General features: G+C 37.9%; 1 protein-coding gene and 1 pseudogene across 1 annotated transcript in view; one reads left to right on the plus strand and one right to left on the minus strand.

Annotated features, from left to right (window-relative positions):
- Positions 1–433: 433 nt before the first annotated feature.
- On the minus strand, positions 434–552 carry LOC120583402 (uncharacterized; annotated as a pseudogene).
- A 12,379-nt stretch (positions 553–12,931) lies between these two features.
- ST6GALNAC3 (ST6 N-acetylgalactosaminide alpha-2,6-sialyltransferase 3) overlaps positions 12,932–24,625 on the plus strand; it is a 478,754-nt gene continuing 467,060 nt past the window's right edge. Inside the window, exon 1 of the mRNA XM_039838615.1 lies at positions 12,932–13,197. Coding sequence (XP_039694549.1) covers positions 13,180–13,197 — 18 coding nt within the window. The 5' untranslated portion in view covers positions 12,932–13,179. The remainder of the gene's footprint in view (positions 13,198–24,625) is intronic.

Genomic DNA, 24,625 nt, shown 5'->3' on the forward strand with positions numbered 1-24,625 from the left:
TAAGGAAGAATAGTTAATTATTTCCTCTCTCATGTACCACTCTACTCACAAATCACATAATGTTTTCCAGTTTTTATAGAATGAAGTTTTATCTTTTAGCTCAATATTTTTATCCAAGGAAAATCCCACCTTTTCTATTTCACTAGTCTTCTTCTTGTATCTGTGCCTCAGTCAAACTGAACTACCTCCTCTTCCTGTACATCCTGTCTGCAGAGTTTTTATTATATTGCTCTTTGCACATGAAATACCCAACCTCTGGTGCTCTTATGTAGATCTAATCAAATGTTCAGGACCTACTTAGAGTGCTTCTTCTTCGTTTCTTTTTCTTTTTCTTTTTCTTTTTCTTTTTCTTTTTCTTTTTTGGTTGACCTCACAGATTGCAAGGACCTTATCAGTTTACAATACCTTATTTTTATTTATTTATTTATTTTTATCCCTACAGCACCTGATCTTCCTAGGTAGTCTCCCATCCAAGTACTAACCAGGCCTGACCCTGCTTAGCTTCCAAGATCAGATGGGATTGGGCTTGTTCAGGGTGGCATGGTCATAGACTAGAGTGCTTTTTCTTTCATAAAGCTTTTTTTGATAGCTCAAGCTATAATCCCTCCCTTGAGGATTAATGATATTTTTAACCTGTAATCAATTGTTTTGTGACTTTTACCTTCTCAAGACTTTAAAGCATAATAATTTAGAGCAAAAGTTGGCAAATTATAGCCTACTGGACATATCCAGCCCATTGCCTGTTTTTGCAAATAAAGTTTTATTGGAACACAGTCGCATTTGTTAATATGTTGTCTATGGTTATTTTTGCACTACAGTGGCTTAAAGTCGATTGGTTGTGATGGAGACCATATGATCCACAAAGCCTAAAATATTTATTATTTGGCCCTTTACAGAAAATTCTTGCCGATCTGTCTTTTTCAGCATTAGGATTGCACTTTGCATCACCCCTTGACGTTTACCAGCTGTTTGAGCCACAGGCTTGCTGTGCAGTTCAAGTAATAAAATAGGAGTAAACTATTTTGGAACTTTTAAAGCATGAATATAGAGTATTACTATTGCTGTTACTTTTTCCCTAACTTAGAGTATGTATAATTTATCACTAACTGAATAAACAGTTCTCAGAAAGAAATGGAAGGGAGCTAGAAACGTCGTAGTGTTCTTAGATATTATTGCATTCTGTTTAACAAGGTGCATAGACGTGTGCACATGCAAAGTGCTGTAGAGATGAGCTTCATTAAACAAATATTTAGAAAAATAGAGAAAAATTTCCTTTCGTAAGCTCTAATGTGGAAAAGTATGACTGCAGAATTGACATGGGTTAGTGTATAGCAGTGTATCTTTGGTTGTTTGCGTAAAATGTCAATCTTAAGATGATATTTAAAAAGTGAGGAAGTTGACATTAGCATTTCTAGTCATGAAATGATCTTTCAGCTTTTATGTGTTTTGCAGAGCCGGGTTTTGGAAAATAGAATGTGAAAGATAGTTTATCGGTATGGATAAAATAAGTTAAAGTCACTGTTTAAAAAAACAAAACAAAACAAAAACAAACAAAAAAAAAGAAGCTGACTACACACAACTCAGAGATAGTGGGTAAAGGGAGCCCTTTTCCTAACCAAATCTCCCACCCAGTACATTAAAAGTAATGTAGGTCCCATCAGGAAATTTTGCTTCCTTTCCCTTCTGGGACATTATTAAATTTTCTTGGACTAGGAGACCCCAGTAAGCTACAAATAGTTTTCTCCACTGTTCGTGCAGGGTAAACAGCGGGTGGGAGGGTGCTGTTGCAGAAGCCTGGCACTCTGCAGAGCATCCGTGGCTTCTTTAATTAAAGAGAGGCTGTCAGGGAAGATGGACAATGTTGCCTTTGTTAAAGTAACACAATGTCTTTCAAAATCATATTTGTTTTTAAACTCAGTGTATTTGCAAACCACATGATGAGAAACACAGTTAAGATGATGCATACGAATTTGTATAGAAGATGTTTGTTTTAAAAATATAACAAATAGTTATACAGGTTTTTAAAACGAGGAGTTGCAATGAGAGTGCTGTAAAAAGTTCACTTTAACTTTGAAATTTGCTGGTAAATGAGTTATATCGGCTTGAGGAGAGCTTTAATACACATGGATACTTTGGATATGAAAATGGAATTGAAACTATTCTCTTCTGGCAGTAGAAGTAAATTTTATGACAATGGATTCTTAGCTTTTTTCTTTCTTTCTTTCTTAGGCATTTTCCATTCTAAGTATATTCATGCAACAGTAAAATGATATATAGATTGTGACAATTTTTCAACTTCATTGACTCAGGCAAGAATATTAAAGGGGCTTATTGTTTTTAAGTATCTTAGTGATGAAAATCATATCATCCAAGAAATTTTATTTTCTAGGGCAAATGGTCTTTTTTTTTTTCTTTTTTTAAAAAAAGGGTATGGCTACTCAATAGTATGTTGATATCTTAATGAAGCATTTTCTTTAAGAGAAGTCACCTAGGGGTCAGAACCAGTTGTCAAGACTCTGCACAGGTCTCTTTTATTGTGTTTATTTTGCCCAGTGTGATTTTATTATATGCAATGCTGGATTACCCAGTAAACAAACTGTACGTATTCTAAAAGCATCAACAAAATAGAGGCACCAAAAAAGAAACAATTTGGGGTGGGCAAAAATGTGTGTGTGAGATATATATATATCACATTTCTCATGGAAATCATTAAAGTAATTTCCATGAGAAAAACAAATAAGAACTTTGTTGGACTTCCTTATATCTATAGATAATTTATATTTTAGTAGGGTTTCTATGCTGAATTATATATTGAGGGAAGGGATTCCATATTTTCAAGCAGAACTTGATTATATGTCTTGAATCATGCTAAGCCTTTCAGAAGACATCAAAGAAAGGGAAGATGCAGCCCTTTCCCACAAGTGGCCTGTGACTTACACAAATATGAGGTATATATCCAGGAAACAGAGACCTAACTAGTATATAATGTAGTTACAATTGTATTCATTAGATATTTTTTTTGGTTTGGTTATGTTGTTAACTCTCATGTTGACAGAGTTATTAAATTGTTAAATACTCATTTGTTTGAAATATGGGTAATTTACAGTTATCCATTGAATGCCATGAGAGAGAACCCACTACACTACAGGCAGGTGATCAGAGAGCATCTCGCCATAGTTGAAATTTGCCCAGCTGTAGCGCAATAGACTGATGACTATGGGAATAAGTTATGTGGAACCCAATTAACTGGAATCTTCAAATAATTAGTTTTTTCCCTTGCACTTTTGTTGGATGAAAAAGAAGCAATGCTCAGATAGTAACCAATAAGAGGAATTTTTTAATTGAGTTCCTCACCATGGCTTTAGATCAGTATAAAGTCCAATTTCCTAGCCCACCTCCATCTATAGTTCTACCTAGGGAAAACTATCATAGCAAAGAATGACACTGGAAATTATCAGCCTTTAAAGAAATATTAATTCTGTTGGCAATATTGCTCTTGTAAAGTGGACAAGCCATTCAGAAACATTTTCTAACCATATGAATTGAGGCAAAGAGTTTTCTATGTAATTCTTCATTCATTTTACTGAAACCAAAGTTTTACTTATTCAGCTGTACCCCTGCTATTGAGGTAATTAAGTTTTGCTGTGTTTGGAGATGCACTCCACATTCTGACATCCTCCTCAGGATCTCTAAGAAGGGCAAAATCTCTACACAGGCTTATCAAAAAGATCCATCAACAAAGCTCAACACAAAGAAGAATATCCCATCTACCAAATGAGTCAGAGTTATAGTAAAGAGCTTAGGAGTTTGGAAGAGGAATTGAATATTTCAAGTGCTGTAAGGCTAGGAACTGTGTTTGCCTCCTTCAGAGCTCTGTATAACTCCTTATATACAATAGGCACTCAAATGAATTGGTTGAATAAATATTTCTTGTTAGGATGGTCAGCATATCAATTTTAGCTTTTGAATTAGGCACTTAAAGATGAGTTGAATTTTGACTGCCGAAGAGAAGGGAAGACCATCCAGGTAAAAGAATATGATGTGAAAAAATGCAGAGGTGGAAAGAAAGTGGGGCGGTGAGAGCTGGGATAAAATAATGCATAGAGTTGGATAAGGCCACTTAGTAGATTATTTTTATGTCTTATCTCATGCTTAGACTTGGTGATGGATTTAGAGACATTTGCAAGCCCACATATTGTTTTTACACCCACTCCGCAACACATACACATTTTGGATTAGAGGAAAGAGCATTGCTTATTGCTAGGGTCAGCTTAGGTTTCAGCCTTAAAGCATCCTGAGCAAAAGTGATAGCTGGGCACATTCATTCTGAAGTGCAGAGCTTAAAGAAACTTTGCAGGACTTCAGAAGTATTTCATTTGACAGCACGTCTTCGCTTTCATGTAAGATGAACCCTTAGCTAAATCTCATTATTTTGCTATTTCAAATCTGTAAAGAAGCCACTTGAGGTGCTCCTGAAACAAACTAGGATGTTGATTGTTAGCATGGCTGGGTTGGTGCATGAGGTCACAGGCACTGTGTATCCTGCATAAATGCCATCCTGGATACATCATTTTGCTAAGTCCTTCTGTTCAATGTCAACACTGGTTTGTCTTCTGAATAGGCATGCTTTCTAGAAATACCCTTCAGCTGACCCACAGCACACCACACATTACATGTTTAGTGATGTCATTCCTATTCTCTGCTGCAGGCAAGAGATGCCTGAGGAGGACATTTACCACTGAAACGAAATGGAAAGTATTTATTTTATTTCTCTCATCAGAGGTTTAATGCCAGACACACATTTCAGGGCCCGGTGCATTGAACACGCAGACACACACAGAAGCCTGAGTAAGAGTATGGAGAATCCAAGTGGACTGTGGGACCAGAAAGAGACTGGGAGATCAGAGTTATATGTAATGAAAGAGCAAGGGACATATCAGGTTTTACATAAAAGAGGATTTGGGAAAGATTAGAAGAACTGGAGCTGAGGGTTCCTAAAGAATGTCGTAAACTTCCCTTTTCAAATATGGTGAGTTCTCATCTTTCCAAGATGGATTAAGTTAGCACTATCTTGCCTGAAAACAGAGGGTTAATTCAGATGCCCTCTTAGGACATTATTAACGTTTCGTGCAGTACGCAACTCTGTGTGACTGCCTCATATCATTCAAAAATAGAGCAATTCTGCAAATAAAGGGCTCTCCTATACACACTTTCTCTAATTCCTTCTTGAGCTTGGTAAATTAATATTTTGGTTTGCTTAAAAATAAGAAGGAAAAAAAGTGTAATTTAGATGGTGGAAAAATATCTATTTGGTTATATGAGCACCTTGAATGTTTAACAGAACATGAGTTACTCATCAGTAATTCAATCACCATTCTCTAGATAGCTAAAACTTTAGTAATATTTTATGTAATCTCTGGCCAAGAGAAAGGTAGAAGAGAGAGTGTGTGTGTAGCAGCAAAAGAAAACACGAAAAAAATGAAATTAAAGATCTTTTTGAAGTCAGTGGGAAACTTTCATTTTAAAGCATAGAGTGTCTTGATGGAATATGATATCTGGGGCTGCAGGAGAAATAACAAATATTTTGAACCTATGAATACTTTAGAATTACTTATTATCATTATTATTTTAACAAACTCTGCTCATTAAAAATGTATTTGAGGCAGCTCGCATTCATGCAACAAATATTAACGATGCTTCATATGCTTTCCCAGTTGTCTAAATTTGTCAAAAATAGGTACAGAGCACCACATCAGTTAAAATTCATAAAGGAATGTGTAAGTGAATGTGATTACTAGTAGGGGACAATTCTTAATTGGTCTGGTAACTTTCTGTATATCTTGCAAATGGAGATAGGGAATGCCTTCATTGTGGATTATCTTTTCAAGGATGTTTGTATAGCTATCAGTCTTGGAAGAGAGAGCATTTCCCTCTGGAGCAAAAGACAAGCACGCTTATTGCCCATTATAAAAGATTTGAGTTCTCTAAGCTCAAGATTCTTCAACTAAACGCAGCCCACATTGGGCGCAGGTGTGTAGTTTTCTTAGTTATGTTGTTGGAATTGGGGCTTGGGGAATTGGTGCAAATGCTGATACTTTACCTGTGAATAATTCCTGTGAGTAATAGTCCTATCCTGTAAATAATAAATAGACCTATATCTGTGACCTCAGGGTCTTGGACTTTAGCCAACAGCCATAGAAATGTGCAGATAATTTCTTAGATTGCATAGAGAGTAAAATTTCAGGCCATTTAGAAATTGTGTCATTTGCCTTGAGTATTTGCATTTATTCAGGCAAATACTTGAGCTGAACTAGTACTTTCTCAAAGTAAAATATCTCCTTTGGTTTTTAATTTTCTTGTTAAATTTAACCCGAAAAATTTTCCGGGGAGAAAAAGGATAAAGGATATTGTGAAAGAAGGGAGAGGTAAAATGGGGCGTAGGAATACCAGAAAATAGTGGGAAAAGAAAAACAAGTCAAAGAAAAAAGCAGGACACAGGAACTAAGCATTTTTATATGTTTAGACAAATGTAGTCTTATTTTTTTTTAAATTTGGGCTTCATTCAATACCTGTGCTAATAGACATACTTTTGTTAAAAATACAGAGAGGCTTGCTTATTGGGAGAGAGGTGATTTACTATTTTTCACTTATTTTTAAATGGCAAATTTTAATTACAATTCAAAAATGGAGAAAGCTGTAAATGTAAAATGTAAGCTGTTGGAAGATTAAGGAAATGACAATTTTATAGTGTTCAAATTATGTAGCACTTGTCCTAAATATTGCTGAAATCACCACTTAAAAGGGTAGACTAATCTTATTTAGAATATGCCATTATTTACTATGTAACTTTTTACTATTTCTGAATTACAAAGTTGTCAGTAAAAATTGCAAACTCAGTTATTAAATATTCAATGCCTTTGAAAATCTAGATCGCTTCACCTATTAGACAAAATGAATTTATTTATAAGATCTTTTTAATTTCGTTTTAATGAAAATAAAATAAAGTGGAATGAACTAAAGGAATCATACCATCAGTCAGTAAATCATTTTTCATGAGAATAAATATCAGATAAACATAATACACTATGACTGATTAAAAATACTGTACATAATGATCTTTTTAAAAAATCAAGATGGAAATAAGGCAGCTTTCACTTAGAATAAAAGCATCACTGATTTCTCAATCAACTGAGAACACCTACAGGGGTAATTATAGGTCATTCTTGTCATTAAACATGGACTGCAGAATCCACCTAAATCAAGTAATCATTGTGTTGATTAAATAATAAAAAAAACTAAGATGATCTGATACATGCCTTGTAGAGAAATATAAGATGATTTGAGACTATTGCATGCGGTCGAGAGATTAATAATATATCCAAAATTTTCTTCTCAAAATGTTTGAGTGGTGACCAAAATGGTAAGACAAATCTGATTTTCAATTTTATAAATTTGTGATTCCTAACACCTTCTTACCTGGTATTCTCTTCAGAGTTGCTGTATCTCCTTGCTTTGGGCTCAGAGAGGTGAAGAATGCAAAGAAAAAATTAAGACAAAGTTTGTGCTCTGTTCAGGAAGTAATGTCAAAGATAAAAGGCAAGATAAAGATTTAGGTAATAAGACAAGTTAATGCTAGAAGCAATGCCACCAGATAGGATGTGATTAATTGCCAAAGAATTGTGCAAACAATAATTGCTAGAATTCAAATAGGGGAAACTATAATAGAGTAGAGTGGTCTGAAGAAGCGTCAAAGGCCAAATGTAATTTGATCTGGGCTTGAAAGATGGTGAAATCTGGCTGAATGAAGAGTGCAAAGACTCAGATGGGTTGGCAAACTACTCTTGGGCCAAATCTGGCCTGCAGACTGTTTTTGTACACCTGCAGAACCAGAAATAGATTGTACATTTTTAGATGGTTGGAAAAAAATGATCAAAGAAGAATAATATTTCACAACATTGAAAATTATATAAAATTTAAATTTCAGTGTTTATAAATAAGGTTTTATTGGAACATAGCCACTCTCCATTTTTTTATGCTTGTGGCTGTTCCTTTGCTACAAATGGCAGACTTGAGTAGTTGTGACAGAGACCAAATGGCCCACAAAGTGTAACATATTTAGTATCTAGACCTTTACTGACAAGGTTTGCAATTCCTGGTATAAGAGAAAAGTGGACAATAATGGTGGAAAGGAATGCTAGCAGATCTATAAGCATGGCAAGCTCTGGAGAGAAAGAGCCATCGAAAGTTTTGAATATAGGTGGAAGCCAATTCGCAACTGTCTCTGATTACTTAACTCATCACCTGGGCTTGCAAATGTTTATTAAATCAACAGATCAAATATTTGCTCTTGAAAATAATGAATGGGTTTTCTGTATGGTACATTCCTCTTAACTCTCTCAGGTCCATCCTAATGTCACACAGGTGTGCTATGAGCAGCTCTCACAGATTTTCACATTGTTGGACTCAAAAAAATTACCTTGAGTTTTGGGGCTTCTCTAAGAGTATAGGTAGATGACTCCTCCTTGGACCTTTCGTATTTGGATTGCATGACATTGTTCTTCTTCTACCTTTTCTACAACAGCTCAAACATAGATACAAAAATGAGGTTTTGTATTGACACAAAGAATTAGCAAAAAGTCCTAGTTCTTTCCAGTGGGTTTGTGAGGGCCATATCATTAGAGAAAAAAGTAGTTCAGGCAAAACAAACTTCAGAAGAAGGTCAACTATTAGACTTCCCCTTCTGTGGGTGTTCCCATCATATCCACCATGGATGCATTTCAAATTTCCACTCTACTATTTAAAGCAGCATATTACCAAGCTTCAGAGGCTAAATCTAAGACTAGTGTAGAGAAACACACATGGGAAAAACCTCCAATAAGAAGAAAAACTCTGGGAAACGTGGTTAAGTAATTTCAGACTCAATTAATAATGGAGACTTTAATATCCTTGGAGCAATCCAGTGCAAACCAAATTTAAACTACGTGCCAGTGCTTCCAGCCAAATTTACTTTCGATCGTTTATGTTTTAAAAAAATCTTAGTGGGGAATTCTTTAAGTAAACCAAATCTGGTTAAAAGTTACATTCTTGTAGGTAATGAAAATTAGGTAAAGAACATTAACTTTAGATTTTTTTCATTTTTAATTAAAAACAAATAGGATATCTTATTTTTTCTTTCTTTTGTTGGTTCATTTGAAAAAATTTTTTGAGAAAAAATGGGAACTTCCAATAGAAAGAGTAGTGCTGAGATGAAGTTAAGGGAGAATATTAAGAGAGAATGAGAAAATATATAATACTTTTAAAATGAAATTTAAGATCATGCATAACTTGTATTAGAGTTCATCCCAGATAAGTATGAGTATAGTCGGGGGGTAGTGATGAATTCTGGATTAGAACAGTGTAAAGCTTGGGAAAAGCAGTAAGCTTGGGAATGCAAAATGGATGACATTTTGGAATGCTCTACTATCCAAATGGAAGGAAATGAAGCTTAATCCCATATGTCAATATATTCTCATAAATATCCACCTAAAAGGCCCCAGCCACAGACTTACTTGGACACAGATATAGATACAGACACACAGATATATGGACAAATAAATACATGCTTTATGATGTAAAAATGTTCCTAGGTCAAAATTGTAACAGTGCAATGGTTTCTAGAAAACAAAATAATTTTCTATTCTGGCTCAGAATGTAAAAAAAAAAAATGACTTTCCCATAACATTGTATAATGGATCTTCCAGTCACAGTTTCCTATGGAAACATATTATATATAGTGAATGACAAGAAGAGTTTTATGATATCTAGAATCCATTTAAAATCTTTAAATAGGAAAACTTGAGATCCAATTAAAACCTTAATAAATGACTCTATATTGAATATAAATATATTAAATTAATATGTGTGCAGGATGAAATTGGAAAAGTTATGGGAGTCTGCATTTTAATTGTTTCTATTAGGAAACTGTATATTATAACTCTGAGAACTACTTGGTAATGGGGCTGTTTACAATGACGCAAAACTGAATTTAAATAGGACATTTTAGTCTATGACTTGTCATAACTTATGAGGTTTCAGCCTTAAGGAATGTTGAGATCTCATTGGTGAGAGGCCTGTGAGGAGAGGGAAGATGGACCAATTGGAGCCCAGAAGAGCTCTAGGGAGGCTGATGCAGTGATAGGTCCAGCCCACAAAGATCTCTCCATGAAGGCAAGCGAGGGCTGGCAGGCTACTCCATGTCGAGATTGGTAGATACAGAGTGAGTGTACTTATCCTGTACACTCAGAATGAATCTGCTCTCCACATGCATATATACTTATGCTAGGTTTTTTTCCTAGTATGTTTCCTAGGGAGAGTAGCAGTTAACATATGGCAGACCCAGAAATCAAACTACCCAGATACAAAACCCTGGTCCCCCAATTACCAGCTGGGGATGCCAACATCCATATAGATGTTATGAGGATCAAGCGGAATATTGTATTTAAATGCAGGGTATCTCTATTTTGTTATTATTATTTTTGGATATAGGCTTTTGGCTTTAGGCCACATGACTTGAGACTTGGAAAATTATTATACATCTATGGGCTAGACTAAGCTATTCTTGTAGTTGTCCAGTTTTAAAAGAGATTGTTATAAATGTGCTTCTATTTCTATCTGTATTTAGGCATAATTTGTAGATGCTAATAAAAAAATAACATTTTGGGAATTATGAACATAGGTGGTTGGCCATTTAATTGGGAGAGCCATGCCCAAGACTGATGGAGTTAGCCCTCCCTATGGTGTACCCAAGTCTCAAAGTGCTGAGGGTTCGCCTTATTAGTGTTTATCTTTCTGAAATATCTGAAGTGAATGGCAATTGTCCTATTCATTCTCTTCCCCAAGCTACTTTTAGTCAAAGGTTTTGTTCTTTAGATAGATAAAGTTAGCTACCATTTTGAGAGTGTACTAGGAATTGAGGTGAGTGGATTTACGAGCATTATTTCATTTAATTCTCACTAGGATAGATGCTATTGTATAAGTTAACAATTAAAGAGAGATTAGGAAACTTGATCAAGGTCACCCAGTAAGGAAATGCTCAGCAAGGTTGCTCACTAGATTCCGCTGTGTTGTTTCCCAGACAGGCAGACTTTCTGAAGAGAGAATGATGCGCTCTGTCCACCCTTGCCTTCCCACCTGACAGTCTCTCTTTCCTCAGAGCTTTGCTTCCACTTGGTTAAAGACCCTATCATCATGAGGTCCTGGGTTCTATACCCAGCATCTCCACACACACACACACACACAAAAGGCCCTATCATATTATCATGTATCTATCTTTCTCACTTTACTGAATCTGAAATGATTTAGAGACCATGAAAATCATTCTTTCATCCCTGACAGGTTCTGTAGTACCTCAATAAAGGCTATTTCCTCCAGTTAGCTCACAAAAATTTATTCTTCTAGTAGTAGCAATAAAGGTTTGTAGAATTAATAAATGAATGAAATACTAAATTTTCCTGGCCCACAAAAGACTATGAGCTAAAGCAGCGGTTTAAAATATACACTCCTGATGAAGTTCATAATGAAGATTAGCCAATCTCAGAAGCAGAGGGAGGGGCTGGAAGAAGGACCTGAGAGCGGGGTGTGTTCCCTCAGAGCAACTAAAAAGCGGGGCTTCCCTTGGGAGCAGGCAGTTTGTCCTTAGTCTCAGCCTCTGCCACCCTTTTCTCATGATACCTCCTGTTCTCAGGATTCTGAGTGTTCGCATCAAGAAAACACCAAATCCTTGAAAGCCTGGTTTCCGCCTTGTGGTTTGTGAGCCCATTTCATGACTTCATAGCCACCAGCAGCCCACAGTGCTTTTCCTGACTCCATGTAGGCAAACTAGACAGGGCTTCGAGCAAGTGAAACCTTTTTTTTAGGTAAACATTTTGGGCCTGCTTTTGAAATTTTTCTGACAGGCCAAGTGGTAGAAATGTGTGTATATACAAAGAATGTTCTCTCCCCTGTTCTGTTATGTGTGTGATGTTACTTTCCTTATAGAAATAACTCTGCTTCTCTTAGCTGATTCTTACTTGGGAATTGGACTTTCCTTGCTGATTTTCACTCAGAGAGGGCCTGCTGAGGCGGGGTGGAAAGGACTCAAAACATATCTTCTCTCAGACTACACTTTCTGTTTTAGCATCAAAGAGTTCAGGTTGGATGGTGAAAAATGGCCTGTCTGGGTTTCCAAATGTAACAGGGACATTTAGATCTAACCTTGTTGCTGAAGTTGCAGTAAAGTTCATTCAAATTCTAAACTTGTAGCAGGGAAAAGCAAAATCTTGTCTATGCATGTACACACACACAATTTATATATGTATAATCAATGTATATGTATGAGAATATACTATATTTTCAAATATACATATATTCTATTACCTATATATTTTTGTATATACATCTTTTTTATAAACACAGCATAAAGCACAAAAGCAATGCATTTTATACATATATACACATATATGTGTGTGTATGTGTACATACACAAAACATACATAGTGTAAGGTTCATGGCATCTTTCATTAATAGGTATTTGAGTTCCCTTATTATTGATTTTAGGTAAGTCCATCACAGTTTTGAAGCAGAGTGAAGTCTGTATCCTTAAACGACCCAGGGAGAATTGCGTTTGCTCCTTTTGAAGAATCCTTTGATGATGCCTTTAGAAGGGCGATTCCAAACCCAATTAACTTTTTAAAAAGTGTGAAATGTCCGCAAGGAGTTCTTTTGGTCTCTTAGAGGAGACGGAATCGAGCAGTAGAAAAGACTGCACGCTCTCCCCAGCGAGACCCAGATCCTTGCCCGCTGCTGAGCAGACTTTGTATAGGTTGAACAGCAGAACATTTACAGGAAAAAAAAAAAAAAGGGAGAGAGAGAGAGAGAAAAGAAAAAGTAGCAAGCACCAAGCAACGGCCACCGGAGCCCGGGACGGTACGTGACCCGGGGGCGGAGCCTCGTGGGCCGTCTGCCAGTGACTGGACCGGGGGCGGGGCCGAGGCCAGGGGGCGGGGCCTGTGCCCGCGCAGCTCACTCCGCGGTCCCCTTATTTGGATCTGCGGGAATGTGGGCTGGAGCGGTCCTGCCGCGGTACCAGCCTCCAGCCTGACCCGGGACTCCCGCGACCCAAGCGCGCGCGCTTCTCTGTGCCCAGAGGGCCGGTGGAGCGTCATGGCCTGCATCCTGAAGGTAACGACTAGAATCTGTGGCTCCAACGCGTGGTTGGCCAGCCCCTTGCTGTTAAGAGGCATGGAGTCAGCCGCGGTCCCACCGCATCCTCATCTCAGTTGTCTTTTCTTGGCACTGATTTTCTTTTTGTTCTTTTGGCAAATGCATATGGAGGGGGATTCTGAAACATGCAGCTAGCACAGCTTCTCTTCCCACCATTCCTGTCTGCTCGCGCCTGCATTGAAGGAGCTGCAGACTGTTGGCTCCAGGGGAGAGCAGGGCTGCGTGCCGAATAATGGGGATGGCAAGAAGGGGAGGGGTGCTCCCGCGGGTCCTGCGGCTCTGTTGCCTGAGGCCTTTCAGGGGCCACGGAGAGAAGAAGAGTGGCTGGGTATGGGTTATTGGCTGTGACGGGTATAGCACTTTGAATGGGAGTGAGAGTGATCAGAAAGAAATTCTACTGCATTTGATCATATGAAGACAGAAACTTCTGAGTTTACAGGTTGTCCTTTAGGCATGAGTTTTCTATGAAATCTGTTGGCTGTATGTGCCATTAGCTCTACGTTGGAAAAGTTCACAGGTAGGTGTATTTGTTAGTGGGGTATCTCAGACCTTCCTTTTGCTCATAAATTTGAAAAAGCAAAATGATTTTACTCCTTATCGGAGTCCTCTCCGCCACTCCTTTACTTTTAATTGAGTTTTCTTTCTCCAAGTCTGGATTCTTAGCTTGGACTGACCATCTTTCTGAGTTCACAGCCTTGTAGCATCAGGTGAAAGGACTTGGTGTGAGAGTCTCACCTGAGAACTTTTCATTCTACAGGTAGAGGGGTTTTTTGGTTTGTTTGTTCGCTTTTCTGCACTATTGTTTCTACTCCTGCCTAACTTGATTCCTGAATGTATGAATCAAAAACAATCATAGCATGAAGGTTTCCTGGGAGAATGCAAATAAATGGCCCATTGTTCCAAGCTTGAGGGGAGAGCTGTGTGTGACAAAAGAAAACACCACAAAGCAACTTTTTCTCGTTATGTTTTTATGAAATAGTATTTGCTTATCTGTAGGATGATTTGAAGCCATCTCCTGTTGTATTAGTTCCAACATGCCTTGACACAAATAAGAGACTAACCTAGTAGAGCTTGTTTCCATTTCTTAGAGTAAAGGAGATTGGATATTTCCTGTGACTTCTCTAAGCTTCCTGTTTGGTTTTGGAACATTTGCTGGGACATAACAAATGGTAGCAAGATCAAGAAGAAATAATACATCAGTATTACAATATGAGATTTTTACCTTAGAGACTTAACACAAGGACTGAAATATGAATAAGAATCATCTCTACTATTTCTTGTATTATTAGCTGAAAGAGAAGTTGAACGTGGCATTTATTGTTGGTGGTCTCCTTTACTTTTGGTTTCTCCCCTGCCTTATCCTCTACACGTTCCTAACATTTTTAATACTCGTCCCAAGCTACATATGAATCTCATCCAACCTTTCCTTTCCAGCACCTCATATTGACCTCAGACATTTAGGGCATATCTGAGTCTTTCTTATTTTTTCTCCACTGAAACTAATCTGGGATCCAAACAGGTAACCTGCAAAGAGCAAAGGCTTTGGACTCAGAAATACCTTGGTCTGAATTCAGGCTCTGCCAATTGCTTACCTGTGTGACCTTTGAGAAGTTGTTTAAATATCTGAGTCTGTTTCCTCAATATAAGATCAAAGTAATAGCACATACTCCTCAGGTTGCTATGGGGATGAAATAAGATAGGATGTGAAAAATACTTTATGGCATAGGCATTTGATATGTGCCATTTTTACCTGATGTATAATAACTAAAGTTTAATTAGTCTGTACTATATCCTTAGCCCATTTCATATGATATAATAGTCACTGCAACTTGGATGCTCAATTTGCTCAAGTTGTAGAATGCAAATAATTATCATAATGGCCTGACAGGGTTTTGTGAGGGTAAAATGATGGACTGGGTTTTTTTTTTTTTTTTTTTTTTTTAATGAAACATTTCCCGCCATATGTTGGTCTTGGACTTGGTGTTGACATCATAAGATATATAAGCTATTGACTCCATTCTCAAGTGGCTCACAGTATAGTAGGGAAAATGGAGAAGTAAATTAATGTCTGTTACAATGTGAAGAGTAATACAGGTTTGTGAAGGCATGATAGAAGCAGGGAGGGAGAGAGCAATGAATACTCTCATCTGGTAATTAAGACAAGCTTCTCACTTATACTAGATCTGGGTTTTGAAAACCAAATAATATTTACTGTGATGGAGCTTATGTTTTAGAAAGATAACTTTAGAGGCATTGTCAGCTTTATTCTGTGGGCAAAAGCGAATCTCCGTAACAGGTTTTTGAGGTAGATTTTATTATCCATTTTTGCATATGAAAAAACTGAGATACAGAGAGGTTGATTAAAGTCTCACTATTACCTACACAATAGTGCCTTAATAGTGGGAATCTCTGACTAGCTGAGAAGCCTATGCCATGGCAGGTAATGGTGGTCTTTTGGGGGATACAGAACTATCCCCTCAAGCTGCTGTGCGTGGTGGGGGCCCATTCTGTCCATACATAGAGCTCACTCTCGTAACAGAATGATGATTAATTATCTCAATAATCATTTAATTGTGGAGTTCATACTCACTTCACATTGCATAGGCTTTGAAGTCAAAAATATGTGAATTTTAATTATGGCTCCACCACTTACAAATTGTATAACCACAAGCAAGTTTCTTGATTTCACTGCCCAGGTTTCTTAAATGGAGATGATCATGCATTTCTCAGTGGGTCATTCTAGGGGTTAGATGAGAATATATGCATATTAGTAAGGATAGGCTGTTTATACTGTAGTGAAAAACAAAGTCTTATAGATTCTTTTCTTGCCTTGCTCCTGGTTAGGCAGCTCTCCTGGTTAACAGTGCCATGGCAAACAAGTCTAGGACCAGTCTCTCTCCATGGACTGTTTTAAAAGTCTTTGAATTTTGATAGACAGATAAATATTTACTTTGTATTTATTTGATTACTAGCAAAGTAAACTTTTTAGTTTATATTTGCCATTTGTTTTGCTTCTTTTATAAATCACTTAATAATTTTACTTAATAAAACCCATTTAGATTTTCTTCTATGATTTCTACCTTTGATCAGCAGGTCCTTTCTGAGGCACAGTATCTTTTAAACCTTTGCTATTTAACAACTATTTGGTGAGTTGTATTCAGTTTTCTTTTGTATCCAGCACTGAAATGGACATTAAGTGGACATGTGGACACAAGACACTTGTGTCATTTCTGCCTTGGAGAAGATTACGGTTTTGCCAGGTTGATGAGACTTATCAACATGAAGCAGTTAGACAATAACACAATAGTTGTGTGACTAGGTGTGTGTCTCTACTAGACACCTGTTCTTGTATAACATTTATTCACTTAATGGAAAATTGGATGAATGTTGATATCAAATTATGAACTTGGCATCTTCTCATTTATTTTTCCTCCCCCTAACCCAAACCTAATCCTTCATCATATTGCATCAATTCTATGTCAGGAAAATCTCTCAAATCTGGCTGTTGCTTTCTATCCTTACTCCTTTTGCCTTGTCCTGAGCCTAGTATTTGGTCTATTGAAATAGCCTTCTTTAGGCTACTCACAATCTGGCCCATCTTCCACATCAGTCTCAGAGTATTATGCAGTGCCGATCAAGTGCAATGCTGGTCATGTCATTTGTAGGTTTAAATGCTTGCCGTGGCTCCCCAACTCCCGTGGGATAAACCAAACTGTTTAGTGTGGCATTCAAGTTCCTTCAGAATCTGGCCAGTCCACATATCTGGCCTTACCACTCCCTTACCCATAGTTCAGACACTTGTCTCAACTTATCCCAAGACTGTTCCTGCAGCACTTCTTCTCATAATTCTTTGCCTTTGTAGCCTAGCATATGGATTGAAATCCTGGGCTCTGATGTCAGACCAACCTGTTTCAGCAGTGAGGTCTCTAAGTCTCAGTTTCCTCACCTGTGAAATGGGAGCAAAAATAGTTCCTACTTCTAAAGGTTATGAGGAATAAATGAGCTAATTTCTGTAGAACAGAACCTGGCATATAATAAGTCCTTGATAATTATTAGCTATTAATTGTTATTACACATACAGTTTTCTCCACAGAAAATTCCGTTTCTATTACTTTTCCTGCACTGACAGAAATTCAACTCATCTTTCAACTTCTATTTCAGCGTTACAACTGCAGTCAAGCATTCCCTGCTTGCTTTGTGCTCCCATTGTCTTAGTTCTTATCTCTGTAGTAGCAGGTATTGCCCTATTCTGTCAAGTAGCTGTTTACATGCCAAACTTTTTAGTTTGATTATAACTTTAGTTTGAGGGCAGAGTCCCTCAATGGGTTGATGATCAGCTAGTGTTTATTAAGTGTCTGTAAATGAATATTGTACTTGCCCTAAGTAAGATTATAGACTCAATGGGAAGGAAAGTAATTAAACTAGTAATTCCAAATATGCAAAATATTTTGAAAGGTATACATAGTGGTATGGAAGAATTTGGGTGAAGGTGTTGTTGGTGGTTACCCAGTTGAGTCTTAGGTGAAGAAAAGGCCTTGTCTTATTCAATTTGGTATTGATAAGAACTAGCCTGACTCTCAGTAAGTTATTCCCTAAGTGTTTGTTGAATGTATAAATATTGTTATTATTATTATTATTTTGAGATGCAAATTATGGACCTGGGCTTAACCTATCTCTGTAAACAACTGAATTCTTCGTGAATGTAGCATGGATTTTTCACTCTAACATACAGCAAGTAGATTAGAGTTTATCAACTGGTTTTCCTCTTAAGTTCTTTCTCAGTTTATATCTTATAGATCTGTTACTACTTCTCAAATTCTGGAGCCAATTTGAAATCTGGGTGGAGAGGGAAGAGAAAACTGGACCAGAAGGAAGAAAGAAGGAAAGTATAGGAGTGGCTTCTCTTTTGTTGTGACCATTTTGGTTTCTTCAAGTTAAAAGAAACAAACAAGTAAAAGTAGAAAACAAAACAAAGAAAACAACAGCCACAACCACAATTTGTGCTTCTCAAACTATGAGGTCTCAAAGCATTAGAAAATAATATGCCTTCACTGAGACTGGAAGCCACAGAGAGTTCACACAGATACACAGGTTATAAATCTGAAACTCTAAGATAACTGCAGCAAGTAGAACAGATAAGACGCTCTGTCTAATAAATCTGCTATGACATTTCTCCGTGCTGCACAAGAAATGCTGAGGTCTCAGTAGTGCCTGGCCTCATTTTCAGTCTTATGGTGACTGCGCAGATGTTTTTGCAACTTCCATTAGTACACTTTGAGGAATGGGTTGCTTTTGTAAAAGCAGTGCTTTTTGGGTGAATTGATGACAACAGCAGCAATAATAGTTGCTACTTACTGAAGACCTAGAGAGTTCAGGCTGAGTCCTGTGCGAAGTGCTTTACATGTATCATCTCATGGAAACTTTTATTACAAATAAAGATACTAAGTAACTTGTCCCAAATCCTATGGTTAGCAAGTGGTGAAGGTGGGTTTACTCTAGCTCTGTGTGGTTATGTACTGTCTTTTACCTTCAGTGCTAATTAAGTGGTTATTTATAGGGGATTTGAGTTTATTTTACCATCTTCTACCCAAGCAATACTCAGGCTAGACAGCTTCCTAATGCCAGTCTGGTGGGGATCACTTTTAGCTATGTTGTTTTTATTTATTTTGTCCTCAAACTTTCCTTTGTGACAGAGGAACTAGAGGGAATAGAGGGGCCATAGAGACTAGGGAGATAGGAAGATTCTAATTCTGTCTCTAATACTGAATAGCCCTTGACCCTGGTAAGTCACATGACCCCCTTCCCTTGCCTGAAAACCATGTATGTCTTTTTGGGGGTGGAAGTGAAGGAAAGGGGTGGTACAGAGTTGAATTTACCCATTAGGCCAAGCTTCAGGGCTCCTCAAAGGCTCTGGAAAGAAGCCCTGGCATTTTTGTATTTATAATTTTATATTAATTTTCTTAAAGAGACCCATAAGTTGTATAAGCTTCAGGCTCCCTAGCCTGGATCCCCGCTTTGGTGGTGTTGGAGTCCAAAAGACATAGTGCTCATAAATACACTTTGTAAAGCAGAATGCACTGTACGTAGATGGCAAAACTGCTACTCATATTATTAATAATTAGATGACAGCTTGAATCCAGGCAATCTATTTTGGGGACTGGTAGGAGAAAGAAGGGTTTAGATTTGAGGAAAGCAGAGCGAGCCTATGAAGCTCTCCAGTAGATGACTGCTGAAAGTAATGAAATCGCCTCCTCAGGAGGAAAATGTCTGTTTGTGAGAATTTAACACATACTTGTGCCTGAGGGCTGGGAATTGGACTAGTTCTTTTCTGTTGTGTGGCTTCAGGGAAAAGTGGAGGAAGGCATTTTTCTAATTGGAGAGAGTGAATTTACTGGTGCTACCAGGTGCTACCAGGATCCCATTACAGAAAGCTGCAGTTAGCTCCTGGTTATTAAAAGGCTCATTATTCAGTTTATGGATTATCCAGATCCTGTCTGTCCCTGGCCATTCTGATGTACACCTTTTATGCATTTTATTGCCAATTAGCACCTCTGCCAGAGCCCGGAAAGGGAGAGGAGCTAAACCTCAAATTGGTTAATTCCTCTCCTGTTAGTAGCTCTGTCTGTCAGGGTTTGTTAGCAGGAAGATAGTTCTAGGAAATGGCTCAAATGAGGTGAAGGGATTATCTGCCCTTTTACTATTGTTTTTTGACATCTTCAGCTCCAGAATTGAGAATAGGCTCTGATTCTGATTTTGAATTGATTTAAAGTCCCTAAATCAGAGATCTTGGCCTAGGGTATTCAGAGACTTCAATAAATAGCAGCCTCGGGGTATGTAACATTCTCAGAGGAACCCCTTGCCCCACACCCCATATCTCCAGGCCTGTCTCTCATTTCCTGTATGATGTGAAGGGGTTGGGGCTCACAACATCTGGTACTTGGGTGAGTGGGGGAAAGTTAACTCCTAAAGGCATTGATCAGGGGCCAGGAAAAAGAGAGATCCTTATACTTGAGTCATTCTAGTGTTTATGTAAAAAAAAAAAATGTATCTCTGCATATACATAGTAAATATAAATATAAAAATAGAAATGTTCATCCACATTCGTTCAATCATCACCTAATATTTTTCTCAGATTTGAAAATTCTTGCATGCAAAATCTTTTTCTGAAAGGGACATCCCTCTAATTTCAAAGGCTATTTTGTTTCTTAGTGAATTTATTAGCTGTGCATTTATCAGACACAAAGGGAAAATTTCTTTGGTCAGTTATAAAAACTATATTTGTATCTTTCTCTGAGAAGGTCATGACCACAAGGGAATTGGAAGTAAAATGTGTATGTTCTGCATTGGGAATGAGTCATGATGTGAGATTAAAATGTGCACATGGAGCTCATCTTAGATTTTAGTACTAGAGTGAGCAAATGACTGTCTTGGGACAATTCCACTCCTCAGGACAAGTGGGATACACACCTGCAGAGAGAGGGCTGCCATTCCTGGTTTGGTCTTCTTGGCCCCAACAATGTACTAGTCTCTAAAGAAAGAGAAATGAAAGTTTCTATTTGTGAAAGGTTTGCCTTATCAGCCAGGGAAAACAGTAACCAGGAAAGAAGAGCTGTTCTCTAGAGCATCGGCAGTAAGATCTGTGGGTGCAGAAGTCAGAGCTGGGCTGACTCTGAGTCTGATTCCAGCCTTGTGATGAATATGGGTAATGATGATAATACATTTATTCAGTCCTCTGTGGCAGTGCTGTCTAGTCAAAACATAATGCAGGCCATTTATGCAACTTTACGTTTTCTAAGAGCGGCAACAAAAAACAAGCAAAAACAAACAGGCAGAATTTACTTTAATAATATATTTTATTTAACCCAATATATCAAAAACATTTTCATTTTAATGTATAGTCCATATAAAAATGATTAATGAGATATTTATATTCTTTTTTCAGAAGTCTTCAAAATCCAATGTCTGTTTTGCCATGACAGCATCTCAATTTGAATGCTAAGTTTTTATCAGAAATACTTGATCCGTATTTGGATTTTGTAAAATATACAGTCAAAAATGTAGACTCACATAGCCAAGTGGCTCCAAGAATGCTTAAGAGTTTTCCAAGAGTTGAAACAAGTATTGGTTTTTAAATGTAAGTCAAGTAAAATAAAATGAAATAAAAAATGCGATTCCTCAGTCAAGGCAGCCATGTTTCAAGTGCTCAACAGCCACCTGTGGGTAGTGGCTGCGACATTGGACAGCATGGTTGTTCAGGTGTTCATCTTCACCATCAGAAGGGACCGCTAAACTCGGAGTCAGTGAGATGAGAGCAGTGTATGAGGCTGGGGAAAGGATTGCCTACTGGGTGGAGACTACCTCCGTCGGTCAGTAGGGACTACCTCTGTTGGTCAGACTCTTCGCAGCCAAAGGAAAGCAAACGAAGAGCAAGGAAGGAGTGCTGGATCCAGGGATACATCGGAGACTTTGATGAACCTTTGAAATTTCAGCTGAAGATGGAGTCCCAGGATTTTCTATATCTTGAGCCACATTGGTCCCCCAGATGTTGAGCAGCTGTGAATTCTTCTTAGGGAGTGCTGCTTTGGTCTCAGTATGGTTGTGTGAACTCCTGGAGGCTTTGAGGTCAGAGAGAGACGTTATACACTCTTATTTGAGTTATTTCTTTGCTCCAGGAGGGCGGCCACATATGGTAGCAATTTAGACCTCCGGAATAAACCACATGTCTTCTTTTAAGTCAAAAGAGTAAGGTGATTGGAGTTCCTTTGTATAGTTTGTTTATTTTTTTTCACTGCTTATTTGGGTGTATATAAATTCAGTGATATGCTAATAAGACATATGTCCAATGGTGCTTAGAACAAATCAATTTGTAAACCTGCAGCTCAGTTTTACCTGCATGCACTTCTGCGTTGTATTCCTGCCCTGCTCCACTTAGTTTTTCTTCTCTATCATAGAGTGTTAGCATTTTTTCATGAGATGAACATTTCATTATAATAATGACAGTAGGAACCATTTGCTGAGTGTCTTCTCTCTGGCAGGCAGCCTACCAGGTATTTTACAGATATTTATTATCTTACAATAGGATCTCAGGATAGGCATTATTAAATGGTTGAAAAAAATCAAAGGAAGATTAAGATTTCATGACATGTGAAAATGTGTGAAATTCAAATATCAGTGTTCATAAATAAGGTTTTTTGGAAACATAGCCATGCTTATTTATTTCCTTGTGTTTACATATGCTTTCATGCTACAGTGGCAGAGTTGAGAAGTGGACATGTGCACTGTATGGCTCGCAAAGCCTTGAGTATTTACAGTCTGTCTCTTCACAGATAAAGTGAGCCCTGTGCTAGACTGTTAAGTTCTTCCAGTAGACTGTAAGAGCCAGAGTCAGGGGCAGTATGGGTTCATGCATGTGTGGCTAGCACTAACCTTGGGGCCTCACACTATGAATGTCAGGGATATTTACTGAACAGGGAGCCAAGCGCTTCATGTGGAAGAGGAGAGTGAAGCTTAGACAGGATAAATAACTCTCCAAAGTCACATAGTGAGGCCAGAATTTATACTACAAAGCCCGATCCCTAAGTCTGTTGGCTTGTAACAGATATGCTGACCACAGTGTTGCTCAGCTTGCACCAAGACCCCCTGCCCAACTCTGCTTGTTAGCTAGATGCTAAGTCCCACCCCCAGAGTTTATGGTTCTGTATGTAGGTCAGGCGTGGGGCCCAAGAATTTCCATTTCTAACAAGCTCCAGGGTGATGCTGATGATGCCCTTCTGTGGACCATACTCTCAGTAGCCCTGCCTTACTAGATCCTGCTCGATAAGTAATTGTTGAGTTACGGAAGGCTCCAAGCCCATGTACTACTCCCCAGCAGAACTGACTAAAAATTCCAGTTGATTTAGAAATTTAAGTCAAGTGCATTCTAATCAACTCCATAAGCATTGTAATCATTTGATTTCTGCCTCCATTGTTCTCATTAAACCTCAAGTTTTCTGATGTCATGGGGCTCAGGCCAATGTGAATGTTGAAATGGATGTGCCTGTGTGCCCAGCAGTCAGGGGCAGGACCTGAAATGAACCCTTCATTGGTGACATCCCTCATGTGTTCCTGGAAACTCAGTTTCTTTCAAATCAATTTCAATTCAGTTTATGATGATTTATCAACTAGGTTCCTGTTGATTGTATTGTATGTTCCTGCTCTGTGGCTTCCTGTTTTCCTACTGGCTAACAAGAAAATATGGGTGTGCAGGAAACAGCTTCTAGAGTCAAATTGTACTGGCTTTGGTCACAAAAGTTAATGCGTTGTTGCTAGAGTTCACCATCTTAATTATTGGCTTAGGCAGTCTCATATTTATTTATTTTTAATTAAGTTTATTGGGTAACTGGTTAATACGGCGGTCTCATATTTAAGAAGTCATTATTTAAGGATTAGGAATAAAGAGTGAAAGCTGGTGAAAGATGATAACTTTTTTTTTAATTTTCATGTTGACGATTCATAGCCTTGTTGGGATTTTAATAAATAACAAAAAAGGTTAGAAACCGCTGATTTAATCTCTTCTCATAGGCTCACATTGGCATGAAGCAGAAAATAAATCTCTAAAGTTTTCTCTTTTGCTTTCTCCTGGCTCTCTATTTTTATGCCTTTATTTATCGTTCAGCCCTTTTTCTGATCTCTCGCTTTCATCTCTAGCCTCTGGGCCCTTCCCCAATACAAGTGTGATCTGAATCATTAGGTAGTATGTCTAAAGAACCATAATCTCAGCCTTGTAGAAGGGAGGCCTTATAGAACTTTATTGTCAAGGAGAGGACACCCTCTTGTAGAGTACTGGGATAGAAGCCATTCTATTAGGAATTCTCTGGGAAATGTAATTCATTTTTTTTGCCTGGTACAAAATCATTGGCTTGGTGTTCGAGACAGCCCATGTATGTCATCTCCCACACCTTTGCCACAACTGCCTGGAGGTAGACTTTACTACTACTCGCACTTGCTGTTTTATTGCTAAACTTCCTTCTCAACCTTGTAGTTCCTCCTTTCTTTCTCCTCATTTCTAGGATAAAATTTATTCCCCAGAAGCAAGCAAGAACCTGAACCACTGCCACCTTATGCCTGCTGCCTTATATATTTTTCCTGTCATTCTTTCAGTTGGGAGTCAGAGGATCTCCCTCTCTGACCCTAGTTTATATCACTTAATTATTTGTTTCTTGGCTGCTTTAATGTTTATTTAATTCTGCCATGCTGTTTAACCCCAGCAGCCCGGTTGATGGCTTGAGCCGAGCCAAGATTTCTGCATGTGACTTATAACTTGTTGGTAAAGTAAGGTTTGTTTTCCATTTACTTATCTTTGACCCTGGATATTAAAACCTTATTTAAAGAAATGACAGCCAAACCA

The sequence above is a fragment of the Pteropus medius genome, unplaced genomic scaffold, assembly GCF_902729225.1.
Source record: "Pteropus medius unplaced genomic scaffold, Ma_sr-lr_union100, whole genome shotgun sequence".
Lineage (NCBI taxonomy): Eukaryota > Metazoa > Chordata > Mammalia > Chiroptera > Pteropodidae > Pteropus > Pteropus medius.